Raw genomic sequence first — 21,130 nt, forward strand, 5'->3', positions numbered from 1 at the left:
AAAATAACATGTAGAAAGAAAATTAAAAGGATAAAATATTTAAACTTAGTATAAAGATGGATTATTTGAGAAAGTTAATTTAGGAATTACATTTTATTCTTGAAGTGATATAAATTATTACAATCAATGTATATTGTAGTGATAATTCTTTAGCAATTGTTAGACTATTAATTATATATGATGTGGAATAATTAGGCTACTAATTAATTATATATTAGGTGGAATAAATAAAAAAAATTGATATTTTTTTTTTACACTTACAACAATTAGAAATTTACAAATATATCTTTATTGAATTTTTGGATTTGTATTGATGAGGATGTCATTTTTATTTTTTGACAATTGAAAAAATTGTCAATTATCTACACTTACGTAGGTTTATAGATAAAAAAATATATTTTTATTATCAAACATATATTCATTTTTAATGCATAGATTTCCCATAAATTATGTAGAAAATTTCCATGCAATTAATCTAACAACACACAATTTAAGGGGATGGTAGAAAATTTACAATGAAAAACTTTGTTATTATTTTTACACTTTTATAAGTATAATAGTTAAATATATATTCTTTTAATATTTTTAATGATTTTTTAAAATTAAAAAAAACTATTGTTTTAATATTTTTTCTAAGAATTATGTATCAAGAAAATATTATTTCTCTAATATATTTTTATTATAAAATATTTATTCAATTTTTATGTAACATTATTTTCAAAGATTCTTATGTTGCAATTTTTTATTAAAAAATAAAAACACTATTTTAATCCTTATGTATTTAATAATTGTGTAATTTTCATGCAATTAATCTGACAATACACAATTTATGAGAATAGTAGAAAATTTACAAGGAAAATTTTGTTATTCTTTTTGTACTTTTATAAGTATAATAGTTAAATATATATTCTTTTTAATATTTTTTGTAAGAATTATGTATGAAGAAAATATTATTTTTCTAATATATTTTTTATTATCGAATATCGATTCAATTTTTATGTAATATTATTTTCAAAATTTCTTATTTTACAATTTTCTATTAAAAAAATAAAAACACTATGATCCTCATGTGTTTAATGAGTTCAAAAAAATAAATACCTCAATTAAATACATAATCAATACATTACAAATCCATTATCCCAAATTTGTCCTTAAATTTTATATATTTTTTCCACCAATGCCCATGCAATTAATACAAACAATGCATAGTTTTTGGGCAATGTAGTAAAATCACAATCAAAAAACTTTGCCCATCATCCACACTTTTATAGGTATATAGATAATTCAAGATTAAATTTGTCTAGAAAAGTATCGACCACACATGAGTGAGAACCCTCATTAACCGGGCCACCACCCGAATGAACCTAACATTTTTCAAGCCACATCAAACACCAAAACATGCAGCATAAGATTTTTTACAGTTTCTGTTTCATTTGTATCCTTTTCCTAATCTAAAATATTTTATTCCCAATCTGCATCTTCATGGAGTGATGATGCACTAGTTCAGACAATACATACATTAACGTGAGATAAAGATTTGGCAAAAGTATTCGTTTTCGGAGACAAACAAGCTTATATATTGATCATACAAGGTTAGATCTCTATATGTATATCATATAAGGCCGGGCTAGAAGAACAACAACAAGAAGAGGAGGAGGGAGGTGTGTTCAATTTTTTTATCCAAATTTAGAAAAATGTCGGATGCAGGGGCGACAACCATCAACAAAACGGACGATACGATAATATGCTATGCTCCGACCATGATAACCACAAACGGGATTTGGCAAGGCGATAACCCTTTGGATTATTCTTTGCCACTCTTCATATTGCAATTGTCGCTCGTCGTCGTCATAACTCGTATTCTTGTTTTCGTCTTGAAACCATTTCGCCAGCCTCGTGTCATTTCTGAGATCCTTGTAAGTCTAGCTATTTAACCTTTTCTGTCATTTGCCTTACGTTTACTCAATTTCATTGACGTGAATGGTTGTTTTGTTGAATCGCAATCGATTGATATAATTGTCAATGTGTGTCTGTTGTAGTACTTGCGTAACGAACTCATAAGAGTTCCACAGTACAATGAAATGTGAAAAAATAAACGTATATGATAGGATTAATTTGACATGTGAAGGAAAGTGAAGATAGTCAGACAAGTGCTAGGGGATTTGATGTCTTCCATTTCTAACAGAAAATATTAAATTGTTGTATTTCGAATTGTTGCAGGGAGGGGTGATCTTGGGTCCATCACTGCTGGGACAAAGCACCCGATTCGCAAACACCATTTTTCCTTTAAGGAGTGTAATGGTTCTTGAAACTATGGCAAATGTAGGCCTTCTCTATTTCCTTTTTCTTGTCGGAGTAGAAATGGACATTGCTGTGATTCGTCGGAGTGGCAAAAAGGCTTTAGTCATTGCTGCTGCGGGCATGGTTTTACCGTTTCTTGTTGGCTTTGCTTTCTCTTTTATCCTGCATTCAGACACACATATCCTAAAGATGGGCACTTTCGTGCTCTTCCTTGGGGTTTCGCTTTCTGTCACCGCTTTCCCCTGTTCTTGCGCGTATATTAGCAGAGCTTAAACTTCTCAACACGGACATCGGAAGAATTGCCATGTCCGCGGCTCTGATCAATGACATGTTTGCATGGATTCTCTTAGCATTTGCCATTGCCATGGCTGAGAATGAGGCAATGTCATTGGCTTCAGTTTGGGTGATATTGTCAAGCGTAGCCTTTGTTATTTTCTGTGTTTATGTGGTACGTCCGGTCATTTCATGGTTGATACGAAGGACCCCAGAAGGAGAATCCATCAGTGAATTCTACATCTGCCTTATACTCACCGGGGTTATGATATCCGGTTTCATCACAGATGCTATAGGAACACATTCTGTTTTTGGAGCTTTCGTTTTTGGCTTAGTGGTACCCAATGGACCTCTTGGTGTAACCCTCATAGAGAAGCTTGAAGACTTCGTTTCAGGGCTCCTGCTGCCCCTTTTCTTCGCCATTAGCGGCCTCAAAACAGATATTACTTTGATAACAGGAGTGAAAACATGGGCCATTTTAGCCGTTATAATTGTTCTTGCATGTGCCGGTAAAATCGCGGGAACACTTCTTGTCGCTCTTTATTACAAGATGCCGTTCAACGAAGGGCTTGCTCTAGGTTTCCTGATGAACACGAAAGGGCTTGTAGAGATTATTGTTCTTAACGTCGGCAAAGACCAAAAGGTATAAGATGCACAGCTGATATCGTCATAAATAAATCACATTTTATGTAAAAATACTACTAGCTGATTTCTGTGATGTTTTTACCATAATGCAGGTCTTGGATGATCAGTCTTTTTCTGTCATGGTAGTTGCAGCAGTGGTTATGACTTCGATAATCGCACCAGTTGTCATCAAGATCTACAGGCCGGCGAGAAAATTCATACCCTACAAAAGGAGAACGATTCAGAGAACGAAACGGGACGGCGAGTTTCGTGTCCTCGTGTGTGTTCACTCTCCAAGAAATGTCCCAACAGTCATCAACCTCCTTGAAGCCTCTCATCCTACCAAGAAATCCCCCATTGGGGCATACATTCTGCACCTTGTCGAGCTCACGGGCCGTGCATCAGCCATGCTTATAGTGCACAACACTAGGAAATCAGGACGCCCAGCCCTCAACCGTACGCAAGCTCAATCCGATCACATCATCAACGCATTTGAAAACTTTGAGCAACACGCTGGTTTCGTCTCCGTCAACCCCCTCACCGCCATATCTCCTTACTCAACCATGCATGAAGACATTTGCAGCGTCTCAGAGGACAAGCGAGTTGCCTTAATCATAATCCCTTTCCATAAGCAACAAACAGTGGATGGAGGAATGGAATCAACCAACCCAGCATTTCAAACAATTAACCAAAACGTATTAGCCAATGCCCCTTGCTCGGTTGGGATCCTTGTGGATAGAGGACTCAACGGATCCACAAGATTGGCCGCAAATCAAGTAACTCACCATGTAGCGGTACTATTCTTTGGTGGAGCAGACGACAGAGAAGCATTAGCATATGCATGGAGGATGTGTGAACATCCCAGGATCAGTCTCTCCGTTTTGCGTTTCCTTCCCGGAGAAAGTATAGTGGAACCAACTCAGGAAGGCCGACTTAATCAAAATGGCCGCCAAATCTTGACTGTAGTGACCGATAACGATAGAGAAAAACAGCTAGACGAGGACTATATAAACGAGTTCCGGGCAAGAACTATGCATGATTCCTCTGTAGTCTACACCGAGAAAGTGGTGAATCATGGAGAAGAAACAGTGGCAGCGATAAGATCAATAGACACAATCCATGATTTGTTTATAGTAGGTAGAGGACAGGGCATCGTATCCTCGGTGACGGCTGGACTTACTGACTGGAGCGAGTGCCCAGAACTCGGTGCCATCGGAGATTTATTGGCCTCATCCGATTTTGCGGCCACATATTCAGTGCTTGTCGTGCAACAATATGTGGGGATGGAGGCCCATGGAGATGCCATAATCGCCACACCCGACAGCCCAAATCAACACCAAGAACAGTATAGTTTTACACCTCCAAGAAACCAGGCCGTGTTTCACCCACAACCCTGAAAATCCATATAATGAAAACAGTAGAGGATCAGAGATTATAGAAACTTCAACAAGTTTTTGCTTCGTTTTATTTATTCATTCTTGATTTTGTGAATCTGTATAAGATGTACGGAGTATTTTGATCAAGAAAGTTGCGCACTTACAACCTCCACATTCCTGGTTGTAACTTTTGTGATTTGTGAATGTGCCACATATAAATCCGGTTTCTTAGATCATACTCCCGCGGCATGTGTCCGTTCATGATCAGGACACAAAATCTATGTCAGAATCATGTGTCATTTTTTTGGCACATGTCATAATCCGTCGGGCACATTCATTCTTGATTATGGATTAACAACAGAATTAAATTTTTTTATTATCATTTAATAAAATCTTTTTTAAAAAAAATTGGGGCACAAAATGGTTAACTCCGCTGTTGTTTTGGTTCCTCACGCCACATAATGGAGACTCTGGCGGAGCTAGAGAGAATCCAGACCCGAATCCTCCACCGGATATCGAACCTCGAACGCTCTCATTTACCCCAACACTTCTCCCAATCTCTCTCTCTCTCCCCAGCCACCGCCGCCACCGCCGCTGCAGCTGCCGATGCCACCACCGAAGTCCGCCTCTCCTCCATACTCTGCGCCAACGGCGTTCGAGACTTCGCATTCAAACGCGTCCCCTCTGATTACTACTGCCGGCCTCTCGAAGCCCGCCGAGATGTCCTCTCTGCCGCCTCTATTCATCATCTTTGCAAGAGCATTGTTTTGGTACTTGCTTTTCCTGCATTTTTTTGTTTATTTTATTTTTTATAAATCAGATACTTGGGCAAAGGCTATTGAATTGAAGTAACATGTATTTAGCTTTTAAATTTGTTTGATAGTCTCATCATTCCTAAGAATGCTTTCGATTTTTCGTATGGGACCGTACCTTTTTTCGTGTAATGCAGTTTTTTGTAGCCTTTGTTGTTTCGAAACCCGCTTTAATGTTTTAATTTGTTACTGATTTCTCCGTAGTTTGCAATTCAGTCGTAAATTTGCGTTGAACAGGTAAACACTCAAGCCCCTTCCGATGTTACTGATTGTGGTGATCGGAATTATTCCAAGTACTATGTAGTCATTGTTCAGGTTACAAAAGTTATTTAGTGTGCTTAATTTCTTATGAGATCCATCCCAAGTTATGAATGAAAATCATGATTTATGGATCCTTTGTGCTTCTCATTTGTTGCAGTATTCTGCTCGATTTAATGCTGAGAGTGTCAAGAATTTTTTGTACACACTCAACGATGGCAAGATATCGAAAAAGAAAATCAACAGTAAGTTAACAAATCACAGCATTTTGAAGTGATGATGTTTCAAATTGCTATGCCATTGCATGTTCGGAGTCACTTTTTGTCATGTGTGTGTGTGTCTGGAATGGAGGGGATCGTGGTGTGGCATAGAGGCTTTTTATTATGGCAAAAAATTATGTTTTAGTTTTGTATATGTGCAGAGGATCATGCTACATGTATAATGAGGTTTAAACATTGGGTTACAAAGTGCATTTGAAATGACAAAACTATCATAAATGCATTTTTTTTCAAAAATGCAAGAATACTTTTGTCATCTGAAATGCATTTTGTAACCCAATTTGTAACTCTCGTTATAAGTTGTATATATAGCATTTTTCCTGCGCAGATGCTTTTGTAACTGTCCCTGAAAGTTATATATTTGAAGAGGTTTTTCAGGTTTGTGGAGTTCATCAATTGTCAATGCATTAGTTTCATTTTCTACTGTATTGTGAGATTATTTTCTTTTATCCTCATTTTTGGCCTGGTATCATTTACACAGCCAAAAATTAGGATTTTGTCTCGGTTGTCAACTTTTGGAACTCATCCCATATCAGCAAAACAATTTCGACCATTGAGACTTATCTTCATTGATTGGACTGCGTTTTACCCCTCAATTCTTGCTAGTAATACTTGTTTTTAGAAAATATGTTAGTAACTTAGTTATGCCTGAACTGGACACTGGGTGAGAAAACATATAGGCCTAACTGGTGAGAAAAAATTCTTAGAGCTTTTTTTGAGATATTGGGAGCAGATTATATATAGCTTGGAAAATAACTTTTGCATGGCCTATTCTAAATCGTCTACAAGCTCATGCAATATCTCATATCTCCCATTTATGTGCCTTGGAATTAGTTTTTATTGTAAAGATATCAATCTATTTGAGCTGTGACTTGACATCGGGATGTGTATGTCTATTTTTTTCTGATTTGACCGCTTCAAAGTTATATGCACTAAAAAAAGTTTCTCGAGATTATTTTGTCAATTGATTTTGGAGATTCGAACTTTGCAGTGAGACTTGCTCCAGAAGCAGCATCGGCAAAGTTGACTGGTTATGAACACAATGGAGTGACCTGCGTTGGCATGAAAACTGATATACCGGTACGCAAAAAAAAAAATCTTGTATGGAATTCAATTTTTTTGACAAGCATGTGAAAGTGGTATATTTTCTATAACTTGGTTGAAGGATTTTGTGACTGCATTAATCATACCACTTTGGTATCTGTCCTGTGATATCAGCTTTCTTTATGTGGTTGAGCAGAGCATAATAAAATGATTTGCATGTATCTATAACCTTTTGATGTAATAATTGTATTTAGAGAAATGAATTATATATATATACATGGTTCAACATTGCAAAATATACTGTTTATGCCTTTATGGTACCATTACTGTTCCTCTGATTTCCTGGTTAAATTTATACTCACAAGTATATTTGAAACTTGAAATCCGTCAATAATTACTTTGATGTAATTGCAATAGAATGCATGTCTCTTACAATATAATGTTATACTGTACGTCATCGTGGGGTGAATTGACTAAAATATGTTCAGGTGATTTTGGATGAAGCAATTGTGAAGCTCAAACCAGATTTCTTCTGGTTGGGAGGTGGAGAAATTGATCTTAAGTTGGGGATCAGGACTTCACAATTCATTGATTTTGTAAAGCCATTTGTTGTCAACTGTAGCAGTAGTTGAGAATTTCATCTGTTACTTCTTTAATATTAGACCTTTTGTTTTCAAGGAAACAACACCGTCTGGTGTCCGTTTCCAGGTGTAGGATAATATCCGAGTTGGCATAATCATTTCGTTCAGAGAATAACCACGACTCGATAAATTTGCATGACATTCTTCTATTCAAGAAAATTTCATCGAATGGCTCAATGATTTTTACCCAAGTACATGGATGTTACCAGCTTCCCTTTACGTAGTTGTGTTGTGAACTTGGTGGTGGTTTGTCATCCCAAAATCTCTTCTATCTCTACGATCCTTTGTCATTTCAAAAACTTCAGATTGATGGTTTTTTGCTGTCTGGTTTATGATCAAAAGCCATTGGAATTTGATCATTGGATCATGTGAGTATTTCATATTTTTACACTTGCTCATATCTTGTCGCACTATCCTTGTATATAGAAATAATCCCAGGTAAAATACTTTGTACCACCAGACGAAATAAAGTGACTTCATTGGGCCTTCTACAAGTTTCAAAACATTTTTGGGCTCCAACAAATATTTTGATCAATCTTATTTATAATGTGTCTAAAATTATCCCTCAAACTTGCAAATTATAAATGCTTTTGGTACCTGACATTAATTTATTATATATTATGTATAATCAATTATATTGATACAATCGATAGGTTTTGAACTACTAACATCTTGCATGTGGTGTGTGTCCCGTCTAATGAATAAATGACGATCATCCACACGAGTTGAGAACAAAGTAATGGTCAAACTGATCGTACTTAGACGCTCCGGCACTCATCATCGCGGATGAGTTGCATGAGAAGGCAACGATTCTGATGAAGACCTATTTACGGTGCCTGCAGTTCTATCGAAAGAGCTAAAGAAGATATGCCTCCTAAGATGGTACCACACATAAATACCTATTGTTATATGTTACTCGATACGCAGGTACAAGTCTGGTGAAGTACTAGAATTCGATTCACTACTTGTAGGAGCGGAATCACAAGACATAGGATCTTTCTCTTTGTTTAACGCACGCCATTCGTTAATGCAAGCCAATGGTTCTGGATTTGAACTTGGTAGTGGTTGGCAACTGAGAATTTCTAAGATCTTTTCTGATTTACCAAGAAGAAGAATACCCATGCGGACCATTTCCTCTCTTTCTTCAATGCTGCTATGGTGACATTTTATCAGTATGGCATGTTGCAGGTTCGTGAGACCAGCCCCTATCACGTCGGTGATCATGGCAGTAAGTCTTTCGAACATCGCTTTGCTGCACTCATTCGATTTGTGACCCGTAGTTAGCAAAAGGGTTTGGCACACTCGATACATTGAATTTGCAGCCAAGAGCTTGCCTGGCCATTTTGAAGGGCTGTCCCTCAAACAGCCTATTATATCAATCTTTCTGTACTCTAAAAACTTGTTCTTAGCTATGTCCGAAAGTTCTGAAATTATGTCTATAGGGCTTTTTCCTTGGGGAGCCATTTTACGGAGTTCCACATCAAGCCACTTGTAATGGAGCTCTACTTCGGCCCACAGAATTTGTGCTGTTTTTCTTATATTGACAAGGTCCCTTTTTATGTCCAGACTATTTTCCACGATTCTAATGTAGATAAGGCCTTCATGTACGCAATTTATTAGTTCTTTCACAGAACGAAAGTCGGTGTTGCTAACTGCAACTGCAATGCTTGTTAGTGTCACCACGGGTAGAGCCCAGCTGTTGGGGGGTTCTTCAAGATCCAGAGACGGAACCTGGTTACTGTCAAAGTTATATACCCCCTCGAATCCTCCTCGTGAAGTACTGAGTTTCTCTAAAAGTTGTATGAGATACCGTGGCTGCTTCTTTCTCCCCATTCTGATCCAATGTGCAGTAGCAACCCTGTCACATCCCATCATCAAGTCCACGATCTCTTCCTCTCCTTCAAGATGCAAAACATAGCGGCTGAGATCCAGCTTGCAACTGTCGTTAGTATCCAATTCTGCATCAAAGTTCGGATTTGTGCCGGTGCATCTGAACGAGCCGACAAGTTTCTTGCAGCTCTGGTGGAAAATCAGAAACAAGTACACAAAGTAGACGGATGTTAGCTGGACTGATTTGCTCGACACCACAACTGCTATCTGAATCCAAATGCATACATCCAAGACCTTGTTCTTCGTATTATGCACAAGCTTTCGACCCTGCCGGCTGTAGATTCTCAGATCCAACGGAGTCTCTTTCAGATGATGCAGCTTATTTATCCAGTATTTTTCCACCCATAAGCGCTTCACCCTGCAGGCCCTGCTCGCTTTCTTGGGACACGTGAATTTGATGGCTGTGAACCATCTCATAGCCGGGGCTATCGTACCTGCTCCTATCGCAACAGCCTGAGCCACAAGTATCAAAATAGTTGACCACTTGTAATCCGACTCTCCAACACAAAATCTAAAGGACCGTGGCATAAGGTAGCTACGAAGCATCGCTTCCGCCAAAGTCAAGGCGCTCAGCAGGCAGAACGCTCCCGAGGCCGTGCAAGTTGCCAACCGCCCCATAACGAACTGCGGGTTACACGTATGAGCCATCACCCAATATCTTTCAAGGTCGTCTGTCAGTCTCTGAGTTATGGAATCATTGGCATGGTTAATGGATTCTCTCTTTGCTCTTTTGTACTTCTTATCATACTTGAGATCAAGATAAAACTTAGTCGCAGGAATCGCCAAAGCCGAAGAAAGCACGATCCCGAAAAGAACCACCATTAAAAACATCACGAGAACATGTTCTATAAAGAACACGTAAATCACTCCGGTACCCAATTGGATGCAAACATTAACAATTACAGTAATAACAAGAATCCCCAAAGCCACCACATTCATCATCAGCTCTTTATCTGACATGTTTCCCAAAGAAGGCAAAGAATTACCAATTACTATGCACATAAAAACAGTGCTGCTAAGCTTGGCTAGCTGATCATGCGAGCGGGGCATGGAGGTGTTAAGATCAACCGAGAGCTTGACTGCCACGGCGATGACAGTCAAAGTTGCGGCATTGAGAGCAAAGAATTTGCAAGGGAACCAGAATTTTCGGTACCTGAAGCCGTGTAAGGCGTCTATCGCCATGGCTATTGCGCAAGCTGCAGAGGCTACCACGACATAGAGGCCGATCCATGGTATCGGCTCGTTGAACTTGGAATCATCCAAGTTTCCATCGATGGTGCAACCAATCTTCTCCATGTCCGTACTGAACTTGATGGTATGCTACGGTCTACTCTGATCTTGGCACTTGCTGTGTCACCTTCACCACCCACCAGCCGACCTTCAATAATTGTCGACAATATAAAGATATGGATGAAGTAGTAAAAAATTGTGCAGTCGTAGGTAGAAGAAGCTGGCCCGAAATTCAAAATTTAGAATAATAAATAAAAACACTGAATTGAGTTGTTTTTTCAAATAAGAAATGAAATCAACAGCATTGATTATAATCCTACAAAACCACCGAAGACTTTCTGATGGATGCACAGCCATACGTTTTGACGATTTCGACACGGATGAATTTGACCGCCACAATGGCTCATTCTCATGACTTTGACTGTGAGTGATTTTTCTAAAACTTATAAAAGAAAAGGAACCATCACTTTTTTGATTATTTGTTTTTCTTCCAAGATCCCGATTTTTTTTTAGAGAATAATGTATTTTAAAGAACACTATGTGATATGGTTTCACGAATTTTTATCTGTGAGACAGTCAACTTATCAATATTAACAATTAAAAAGTAATACTTTTAACATAAAAATAATATTTTTCATTAATGATCCATATAAAAAATCTGTCTCATAAAATACGATCTATGAGATCGTATCACACGAATTTTTGCTTTTGAAGAAAGATCGGATTTAGTCTTCTTTTAATTTTTGGGTTAGCAACCCGGCTTTTAATTATTATTACGTTAATTAAATAAATTTGCGAGGCCAGAAATACTTTAGGCCCAAAATAAGCATCGGAGCTTCAAATTGACAAGCTCGTATTGCTTAGCGGTTCGACTGAGCCAATGTTCCAGCTCAAATTGAATCCCCTCACTGGAGATTCTGAATGGGTTGTAATCGAAGAAGAAGACAGTGGAAAGCAAACAACCCCGATGGCTCTCCTTGCTACCACGTCGTATCTCGACATGCTCAATGACACTCGCCGCAACAGAGCTTTCCGCCTCGCCATTGACAAGACCATCACCAAACCCTGTCACGTCCTTGATATTGGGTAGGTGTATGATTTCAGTTATTAGCAGAAACTCGATGAAGGACGATACTTCAACTATTTTGTGCCTATAATCCTCTTCTTGCCTGGTGTTTCAATATTTGCTGAATGTACTGATGATGAGTGTTTCTTACGAGCATTCTTGTTATCAGTTGGTTATGATTTTCATGTGGAAATGTGTTTGAACAGTGCTGGAACAGGATTGTTGTCGATGATGGCTGCTCGGGCCATGGGCCTTGCTGATTTCGAGGGTAGTGTTGGCTCGGAGGGTATGGTGACAGCTTGTGAGTCTTACCTACCCATGGTAAAATTGATGCGGAAGGTTCTACGGGCCAATGGCGTGGATAGGAAAATTCGTGTCATAAACAAGAGATCTGATGAACTGGAAGTTGGCATCGATATCCCATTCCGTGCAGATGTTCTTGTGAGTTGAATCATCTTTGGAAGTAAAAAAGTTTGATTTCCATGAACTAAATATGATGTATTGATCAATATGGAGCTGTTCCTCCGTGTTTCAGAACCACATGGTTAGAATGACTCCCTTATCTATTTCCTATCACCCGTTCTGAACCCATAGCTATGCATCCATGGACCAAGTATCTCCCTAGTTAACTTTTGAGAATTCTTCAGAGTATCTAATGTCTGTGGTTAAAGTAATGTTTTTCTTGCCCTTTTATCTTGGAAATTTGATATAATATGCAGGTCAGTGAGATCCTAGATTCAGAGTTGTTGGGGGAAGGGCTAATCCCTTCTCTACAACACGCACATGAAAAGCTCCTGGTTGAGAATCCAAAAACAGTACCTTATCAAGCAACGATTTATGGTCAGGTCAATCAAGCAACCATATCATATTGTTTGGGATCTCTTCTATGAATTTATATGTGCCGATATATGTTACATGCTCTGTTGTTTGAATGGCTAGTTCCATCATCAAAAGGTTCTCGCTTATTGGTTCATTCAAATATTTATATCTACTCAGTTTGTTGTACAACTTTCTTGACTCCATTCAGCTAGTTGAGTGCTCATACTTATGGGAGAAGCATGGTCTAACTAATAGGGAGGCAAAACTTTCAGATGGCATTCATCTTGTTCCAATCGGAATGGCTGACATTTTGTGTGTCAAGCAACAACAATTTGCAATGCATTGTAATTCAGTCGAAGAAGAAATAAAGCTGGTAATCATTATGTGCAGTGTGCTGACAAAAATCTACCTGTTTATCATACTCTTTTGTATATCTTTCAAAATTACATTCTCATGCATTTTACTCAGTCTGGTATTTCCATATAGCTTTCAGAACCCTTTAAAATTTTTGATTTTGACTTTTGGAGAAGACCAGAAAGTTCTAGGGAAACTGAGTTGCTCATAAAGGCTTCTAATGATGGTACAATTCATGCTATCATCTCATGGTACATGATCCAGTTCATAGATCTTTGTCTTATTGACATGTACTCTTCATGTTCAGTTATGAATAATGCTCTTCTGTCAGGTGGATACTTCAGCTTGACAAAGAAGGGACGATTTTTTATTCAACCGTCCCGAAATGGATAGAGCATCCGGTCACCAAAGAGATACAGTCATCCTTTCTTGGTGAGTAAAGTTCAATGACTAGTCTTTGACTCTTTGCATATTACGAGTCTAATTTGGAAATATTATTCAAGTGAGTGATTTAAGTAGCAGTGAAGCTCTACCCATGATAGAAGAAATCCATAAACTTGATAGGATGCTTATGTGTTATTGTTAATTGATGCATAATGAGTTAAAACAGCCGAACCAATCCTCAGCAACTTTGTGAATGAAGTTAAAAATAAAGTAAAGAAAAGCTGGTTTCTTATTCTAAAAAAGGGCACAATTGTTCTTGCCTCAACATTGTAATTCCTGATTTAATCCTGTCTTTAATGCTGATTAGAATATTTTTTCAGAGATTGACTACTTGAGGTTGATGTTACAAAGTAATCTTCTGATAATTGTTTCTTATCTGTATTTTGTTTATCTTAGGTTCTCAGAATTGGTGTGACCATTGGAAACAAAGTGTTTGGTTCGCCCCAGGCACTGGTGTTTCTGTATTGAGAGATGAAGAGGTTAAATTACATGCTGTTCACACTGAAATACGTATCACATATAAATTCATGACTTCACCCCACATGAAAGATGTGAAACATCATGACTTTGACGCTCGAGATAGTCAGATTCTTTTGTCACCAGAAAGATGTGCATTATACGGAGATAGCAGTTGGAGATGTTTGATGCTTAATGCTATTCGCAGAGCTGTAAGATATTTTTTTCTCTTCACTGAGTAAAAGCTTTAGTATAAACATTTAAGACAATATAACAATTTGATTCCTGAAAGCCAAATTTGTAGTTAGTCCACCAAAGCCCTGAAATTATCCAACTCTCGTTGCACGTTATTTTACTTCTAATTCTGGATGTTACATTTAATAGTTTTCAAAATTTTGAATTGATCTCTACTCTTTGCTTTTTGAGTTTGGGTTCTCCACAAGCACATTCATCATTATCCCATGCTTCATAGTTTTCGGCTGATTTCAAGACACGCTGTGTATGAAAATGAATTGCTCTTATTTGAAAAAATTGTGGTTAGCGTTGATGGTAATATGATAATTTTCCATTAATATTTTTTCCTATCATTTATAATGAAGTTAAATATTTCGGCATCTTAGCATGAAAATACTTTAATGGCTCACATTGTAACTGGTTTTGTTACTTGAATTTTCCTACCTTCCTCTCCATTTCAGGACTTTGACTCTGATACCATTAGCTATACTTTTAGTGCACACTTTATAGAATTTTTCTATAGCAGTAAAGGTATAGCTAATGTTATAGGTGTAACTCAAATATTTTAGAACACAGAATAACCAAAATGCCACTTTTCATCCTTTATGTCGCATAGGGAACTACAAAGAACAACATGGAACAGTTACTACTCCCTTTGAGTTGAGTTTTTGTAGCACATTAAACTATTGGATTCTATTCATGGTATTGAAATTCAATTTTTTCATCTATACTTAACTCAACTTTTTTTGTTTCTATTTTCTTTAGATGCAGCACAGGGTATTTCCCTTGTGTTTGGTCGCAGACGATAGCATTTTCTTGACAGTTGCTGTTGCCCATCTTTCTAAGAATTCGAATGTGATTCCACTGTTTCCTGGACTTGGGAAAAGGGGTTCCCAATATCTGCAAGCAGTTGCAAAGGCGAATGGTTACACAATGGATCGCATAGAAATTATCAAGAAAAAGGACTTGCAATTAACCCTTCATGAGCCTCGTCAGAGAAAAGTAAACTTATCAAAATGCATATCTCCAATGGCAGAATTGTTGTACAGGTTGACTTAATGGCATAAATGTTGTTCAGGTTGACTTAATGGTTGCAGAGCCATTCTATTATGGAAACGACAGTGTGCTTCCCTGGAATAATCTACGATTTTGGTACGTCTTACGTTGGTTTTTTTATTTCAAGATAAATGTGGCTTTCAAGCTTTACAATTGGGACCATCTTTTAGTCTATGGCTCTAAGCAACTATTTTTGGAAATCAGAGAAACAAGGAAGTGTTATCTTTTGCCTATCAAATAATTATCTCTCCCCATGTTAGCTCCTAAATTTTACCATGAATCAATCTAACTCTCTGGTGTTATCTTGGGTTGCTTAAAATCTATAGTTGGTGAATGAGATTTCTGGGCTAATTGAGCTCTAAATCAAGCGCAAGCTCGCATAAGTGATTCGGGATTGAGCTTGAATCGGAGAATTTCTTTAGTTGGTATGACTTTCTTTTAATTCTTCTCGGCTTGTGCTAACACGTTTTTTCTTGATTTTATTATATGCAGGAAGGATAGAACGATACTTGATTCCATTCTATCAACAGATGTGCTGATAATGCCTTGCAGGGGTTTGTTGAAAGCTTGTGCAATGTATCTTCCTGTAAGTCGGCAATCAGCAGCCTTCAATGTTTTCTATTGTAAAGTGAAAAATAATTGATACGAGTATAATGCTCTTAGGACCTCTGGCAAAGTCGCTGTTGCCTGCAAAAAATCGAAGGCTTTGATCATTCAACGGCCAACTCGGTATTGGGTGCATGTGGAGATTTACCTGCTTCAGAAGAGACCCCTTTTCTACCTTTCTTTGTCTGGCAGTGTGGGGAGGTCAAGGTAGCTTCCCAATAATTCCTGATTATGGATTGAGATCTAGTACTTTTAAAATAATGATATTAAATGCTAATGTTTATTTTCAGGCACTCAGCGAGATTGTTACTCTATTGGAGTTTGATTTCTCAAAACCAATGAGTCCATGTTCAGGAAAAGCTCAGGTATCTTCTCTTTCATTTTTCTCAAAGACCGAAGCACTAAAAATGGTTCCTATAAAAGACCCCTTTAAAGTAGCTGCATTAAAATCAGCGCAAAATGAATTAGTAGGTTCGATTTAGAGAGGCTGGGATTTGCCATGGATTCGTGGTTTGGATTGATTGGGTGATGGACGCAGAGGATAATGCATCAATTATATCAACAGGACCAGGTTTGTTCGAAGAAATCAGTTGATACCCCTGTCATTCATCTTAACATTGAACTTGACACATCTTTATCAACAAAAATAAATCCTCACTTTCAAATGTGCCAGATGAAAGACATTGGAAGCAAGCTGTGAAGCTTTTAAGTAAACCCGTGGAGGTCAACGGTGGTGATTTTTCTACTGAAATCAAAGCATTCTTTGATCCAACTGATGGAGACCTTATGATACAGCATGTATTCTCATGAATCAGAGAGAACGCATCACATTGGAAGTTTTTTTCCTGGGTTTTTACCGTTTTTGGTGGGCTTCTGAGTCTTTTGCATACGCAAGCTTTACTCAGTACAGGGATCCTCTCTCAAAGGGAATCACTAATCATTAAAATTTGCGTGCTTAGCAAAGCTTGGTTTGTATTTGGACAGAATTTATGGTGAAGAATGATAGAAGCCTCATTTGATTATGTTGCAGCTCCTTGAATTGTTTTCCTGACAAAATCGCATAATAAAGCACGGTCAAGTTGGGCTGAAAAGGAAAGCTTCGGCTTGTATTTCATGAACATTTGCATCTTAGATTAGAACAAGCATTAGTTTTTGCTCGGAATTTTCAAGCACCATAAAGCCTATAAACGAGAAATTCAATATTCACATTTAAGTAAATTTTGAATTCGTTAATCGTTATGCAAAAACTGTGAATATATATGCCAATTACAACGTGTTAATTTTGTGAGACGAATCTATGTCTCGATCCTATTCATGAAAATATTATTATTTTTTGTCAAAATTTTAGTGTTCATTATATGTATAGATTCGAGCGACTCGTTTCACAAATATAGCCATATGAAACGAGACCTACTCTATTTTAACTGGGTTTTATAAGAACCGTTGTGTTTGTTACCCACGAAATTATCCTGCCAAAATTTTGTCCATTGCTCACCATTTAACGTTCACAAAAACTGGCATTATTATACATATACGCATTCAAATAAATATGAATAGGACCCATCCCATTCTTAGATGCGTGATCACGTGATCTGAATGATACAATACAAAATTGCTATTTGCCATACAACTTTTTATCCAATATACACACACAAATTAAAGTAGGCAAATATTTATTTATTTTCTGGCATGCTAGCTAGGAGATCGTTCCCACTTAGAAAATAAATCATAATTTAATGCCATTTTTCATGGAGAAAATAGCCTCCTGCATGTCATTTAATATCTATAATCTATGTATATGTATCATAGATTCATTACATGTATAAATAAAACAAAGTAAATGGGAGGGAACACAAAATATGACCGTTGCCCAGACTCGCTGCATATATAAACAAAACTTTTGCACTGAAAATCAAGTCCTCCGACGCATGCATTCCCACATTTCTTCATCAATCCGATTATAAATCCATTCTCACCTTTAATATTCAATCCTTTTTCTTTGATAATTCAATACCATATGTATATGTATAGATATATTTTAGTTTAGATAAATGTCTCTCTTTGCAAATTATAATACGAGAATTTCTATTATTTTCTTCATCTTCTTTGTTGCTGCTAACTTTTTATTATGTGCCATGACAGGCTCAAGCATTGATAACCACCGGCACACAACCAATTGGGTAGGTCCGACCGGCCACCGTCTCATCACCGTGGATGTTAATGGGATAGGCGACTTCCGATCGGTTCAAGCGGCTGTAGATTCTGTCCCAGACAATAACCGAAAAAATGTCCTCATCCTTATCAGTGCTGGCTATTACATGTAATCACATCTTTAATTTCATTTATTTGTAATATAACCATATGTTTGTGCTGCATGCATTTATTTTTTTTCATGAAAAATTGATACTTTTGTGTGTTATTCATTTATTTTTTTTGGTGGCAAATATTTATATGAAAGAGAGAAGGTTGTGGTTCCTGCGTCGAAACCTTACATAACGTTCGAAGGTGCGGGACGAGACGCGACGGTACTGGAATGGCACGATCGAGCCAGTGACAAGGGACCCGATGGCCAGCAGCTCCGCACTTACCACACCGCTTCCGTAGCCGTTTTTGCGCCATATTTCACTGCCAGAAACATTAGCTTCAAGGTACATATACACACACACATATATACACATTTTGGGTTGGGAGTCTTTCGAAATTTGAACTAAAACTAATTTGGTTTCTTTAACTTCTCGTGTTTCGAAGGTTTGTATTGAGAAATGAAGTTTTCAAACATATATCTGAGAATAAATTTTATGCTTGGTTCTAATTTCAATTTGTTAAATAAAATAAAATTCATTTATTTTTTTAAAAAATTGAGATTGTTTTTGTTTTTAAAGAAGACAAAACAAAACATTTTATCTTTTTTTTGTTTTATGTATTTAAGCAACTTAAAAAAAACCCTTATCACATGTTCCACTCAGGAGGAGATGTGAATGAAGTCGCATGTGACTCTTTGATAAGTCTCCACATCTATCCATCCGTAAATGTTTTTACTCGAATCCATAAAAATATGGGAAATTTGTTTTTTTTTTCGTTTTATGTCTCTTCGTGATTTTAGTCACTTGTCGTCGAATTTCATTTTTTTTATATCTTTATTTTTTTTACAATTTTAGTTATGCTGACGTGGAATTAATTTAGTGTTGATGTGGGGTTGACGTATATAGTGTCAAGGCAGCATTACTAATGAAAAAAAAAAAAGAATAAAATTGCAACAAAAATCTAAAGATACATGACTAAACTATTTACTAACATAGATGATGAGTAAAAGTGCAAACATTTTACAAATGTACGTATAAATTTATTTCTTGTCACATATAATGAAATTAGTTTGGGACAGAGATCTTAATTACCAACAAGTAGTTATTGTAACTAATCTTTTTATATTATAATGAGTTTTTGCTGATGAATACTACATAAAATAGAATACCGCGCCGGCGCCGATGCCGGGCATGCAAGGATGGCAAGCAGTGGCGTTGCGAATATCAGGGGACAAAGCCTTCTTCTCCGGTTGTGCATTCTACGGCGCTCAGGACACTCTTTGCGATGACGCCGGTCGCCATTTCTTCAAGGATTGCTACATCGAGGGCTCCATAGACTTCATTTTCGGCAATGGAAGATCCATGTACAGAGTAAGTATTATTTGAAAAATGTGGTCATGGAGAGAAGTCTTTTTGTCCCCCGTGATCAGTCAGACCTTTTCTTTTGTCTACTTTTGAAAATGGGAGAAATTTTACTTTTTTGGTATATAAAATAAATTAAAATATAGAATCGTGCCGATTCATTTAAATGAGATTGAAATATCAACAACCCTTATTCTAAAAACTAGTGTATTTTTTTATGTTGAATTCAAAATTACTTATTAAATACAAATTTCTCAATTACTGAAACCCCACGCTATACCTGTTTTTAAATTAACGTTGTTTGTTTCTATAAATTCGAAATTGTCTTGTAGGATGAGATGATAAATGTTGAAATGATAGATGAAAATAACACGACTATTTTTCGGGGTTCAATTATTGTAAAATTTGAGTTAAACGCGTGACGTTGCAGAGATGTTAATTCTCATCGTTAGCTTATAAAATTTATAATAAAGGGACATTTATTCATATTAAATTTTCTTATTTTTTCTTATTTTTGTCAAAAAAAATTAATTTAAATTGTTGAACCCAGAAATTTTCCATTTTTTTTGCGATCTGACAAAGTTTAGTTGGTGCAGAACTGTGAACTCCACTCCATAGCAACAAGATTTGGGTCCATTGCTGCCCAAGGTAGAAACTCCCCAGATGAGAAGACTGGATTTGCTTTTGTAAACTGCAGTGTGACAGGTTCCGGCCCACTCTATGTGGGCCGGGCTATGGGCAAATACTCCAGAATAGTATTCTCATACACTTATTTCGACGACGTCGTTGCTCGTGGGGGATGGGACGATTGGGACCATCAAGGCAACAACAAGTAAGCAAACTATCTTTACTGTTAAAATAGACATATTTTTGGATGTTCACTTAAAAATAGGATTATGAAATTAAATTTAATTTGGTGTAATCCGTTTTTATAGGAGCCTGAATTTTTTAGTTAATTGTATATATTTATTTATTTTTCGTGATAGATATATCTATCTTAATATGAAAAAAATTTAATAATGGCTATATATATTCATATGGAACTTTATTTTTTAGAAATGAAATAATAATGTTATTTTTAGATGACAAAAAAAAAAAAATTGTTAGCAAATGCACTCTCAAAATTCCTTTTTCAATTCGATAAAATATTCAGGACTGCATTTTTTGGAGTGTACAAGTGCTATGGGCCTGGAGCTGCAGCAGTACGAGGAGTATCGTGGGCCCAAGAGCTTGATTATGATACAGCCCATCCATTTCTTGCCAAAAGCTTTGTCAATGGAAGGCATTGGATTTCTCCCTCGGATGCTTAGGACCAAAATTTTTAATAACTCTAAATCTTTATATATTTTTTTAGTTTATTTATACATTTTTTTAAAATTTTCAATTGGATCACCTTTAGTTGTTAATTAAACATAAAAGAAATATCTCAATTTATTACATTGTCGGATTTAAATATGTTATTGTACCTATATATCAACCCATAAACTAATAATGCGTATTTCTTCATGTTTATTATGCATTGGTAATACCCGTCTTTAATATATAAGTAGCATTTTATTTTTCTATTGGTAGGAATTCATATTCCAGATTCTATATTTGGTAATAGTTATTCTTGTTTTTTTTTACTAAAATATATATTTATAAAATGCGTCACTGTCATGCATACATATATTTAAATATAGTTCAATAATTGGGAGCCCCGC

The 21,130-nt window shown here is 36.7% G+C and overlaps 5 protein-coding genes across 7 annotated transcripts; 4 read left to right on the forward strand and 1 right to left on the reverse strand.

The window, feature by feature from the left end:
- The first annotated feature begins 1,417 nt into the window (after positions 1 to 1,417).
- Positions 1,418 to 4,867, forward strand: LOC140832127 (cation/H(+) antiporter 15-like). The gene is given in 4 exon segments (XM_073195965.1): positions 1,418 to 1,916; positions 2,221 to 2,541; positions 2,543 to 3,217; positions 3,312 to 4,867. Coding segments are annotated over 4 exon segments (2,502 nt in total). The 5' UTR covers positions 1,418 to 1,694; the 3' UTR covers positions 4,596 to 4,867.
- Positions 4,868 to 4,982: 115 nt separating this feature from the next.
- LOC140832129 (uncharacterized) lies at positions 4,983 to 7,772 on the forward strand. Of its 2 annotated transcripts, XM_073195967.1 has the most exons (5): positions 4,986 to 5,344; positions 5,624 to 5,701; positions 5,805 to 5,889; positions 6,914 to 7,002; positions 7,455 to 7,772. In XM_073195967.1, the coding sequence occupies exons 1-5, from the start codon at positions 5,036 to 5,038 to the stop codon at positions 7,596 to 7,598; spliced, it is 705 nt and encodes a 234-aa protein (XP_073052068.1). In that variant the 5' UTR covers positions 4,986 to 5,035; the 3' UTR covers positions 7,599 to 7,772. The 2 variants fall into 2 exon arrangements, with proteins under 2 accessions (XP_073052069.1, XP_073052068.1); XM_073195968.1 differs by lacking the exon at positions 5,624 to 5,701 and having other exon boundaries at positions 4,983 to 5,344.
- Positions 7,773 to 8,447: 675 nt separating this feature from the next.
- On the reverse strand, positions 8,448 to 10,981 carry LOC140832128 (uncharacterized). The gene has a single exon (XM_073195966.1). The coding sequence runs from the start codon at positions 10,791 to 10,793 to the stop codon at positions 8,520 to 8,522; it is 2,274 nt and encodes a 757-aa protein (XP_073052067.1). The 5' UTR covers positions 10,794 to 10,981; the 3' UTR covers positions 8,448 to 8,519.
- Positions 10,982 to 11,540: 559 nt separating this feature from the next.
- LOC140832131 (protein arginine N-methyltransferase 1.6) lies at positions 11,541 to 16,784 on the forward strand. Of its 2 annotated transcripts, XM_073195969.1 has the most exons (14): positions 11,541 to 11,813; positions 12,000 to 12,234; positions 12,513 to 12,638; positions 12,821 to 12,985; positions 13,099 to 13,217; positions 13,298 to 13,398; positions 13,807 to 14,078; positions 14,866 to 15,102; positions 15,179 to 15,252; positions 15,649 to 15,742; positions 15,820 to 15,969; positions 16,053 to 16,127; positions 16,234 to 16,333; positions 16,436 to 16,784. In XM_073195969.1, the coding sequence occupies exons 1-14, from the start codon at positions 11,608 to 11,610 to the stop codon at positions 16,570 to 16,572; spliced, it is 2,091 nt and encodes a 696-aa protein (XP_073052070.1). In that variant the 5' UTR covers positions 11,541 to 11,607; the 3' UTR covers positions 16,573 to 16,784. The 2 variants fall into 2 exon arrangements, with proteins under 2 accessions (XP_073052070.1, XP_073052071.1); XM_073195970.1 differs by lacking the exon at positions 12,821 to 12,985.
- An 874-nt stretch (positions 16,785 to 17,658) lies between these two features.
- On the forward strand, positions 17,659 to 20,904 carry LOC140831571 (probable pectinesterase 68). The gene is made up of 5 exons (XM_073195312.1): positions 17,659 to 18,082; positions 18,221 to 18,410; positions 19,230 to 19,436; positions 20,024 to 20,259; positions 20,581 to 20,904. Exons 1-5 carry the CDS (start codon positions 17,814 to 17,816, stop codon positions 20,735 to 20,737), a joined length of 1,059 nt encoding a protein of 352 aa, XP_073051413.1. The 5' UTR covers positions 17,659 to 17,813; the 3' UTR covers positions 20,738 to 20,904.
- The last annotated feature ends 226 nt before the right edge of the window (positions 20,905 to 21,130 follow it).

Source organism: Primulina eburnea, chromosome 5 (genome assembly GCF_022965805.1).
Source record: "Primulina eburnea isolate SZY01 chromosome 5, ASM2296580v1, whole genome shotgun sequence".
NCBI classification, from domain to species: domain Eukaryota; kingdom Viridiplantae; phylum Streptophyta; class Magnoliopsida; order Lamiales; family Gesneriaceae; genus Primulina; species Primulina eburnea.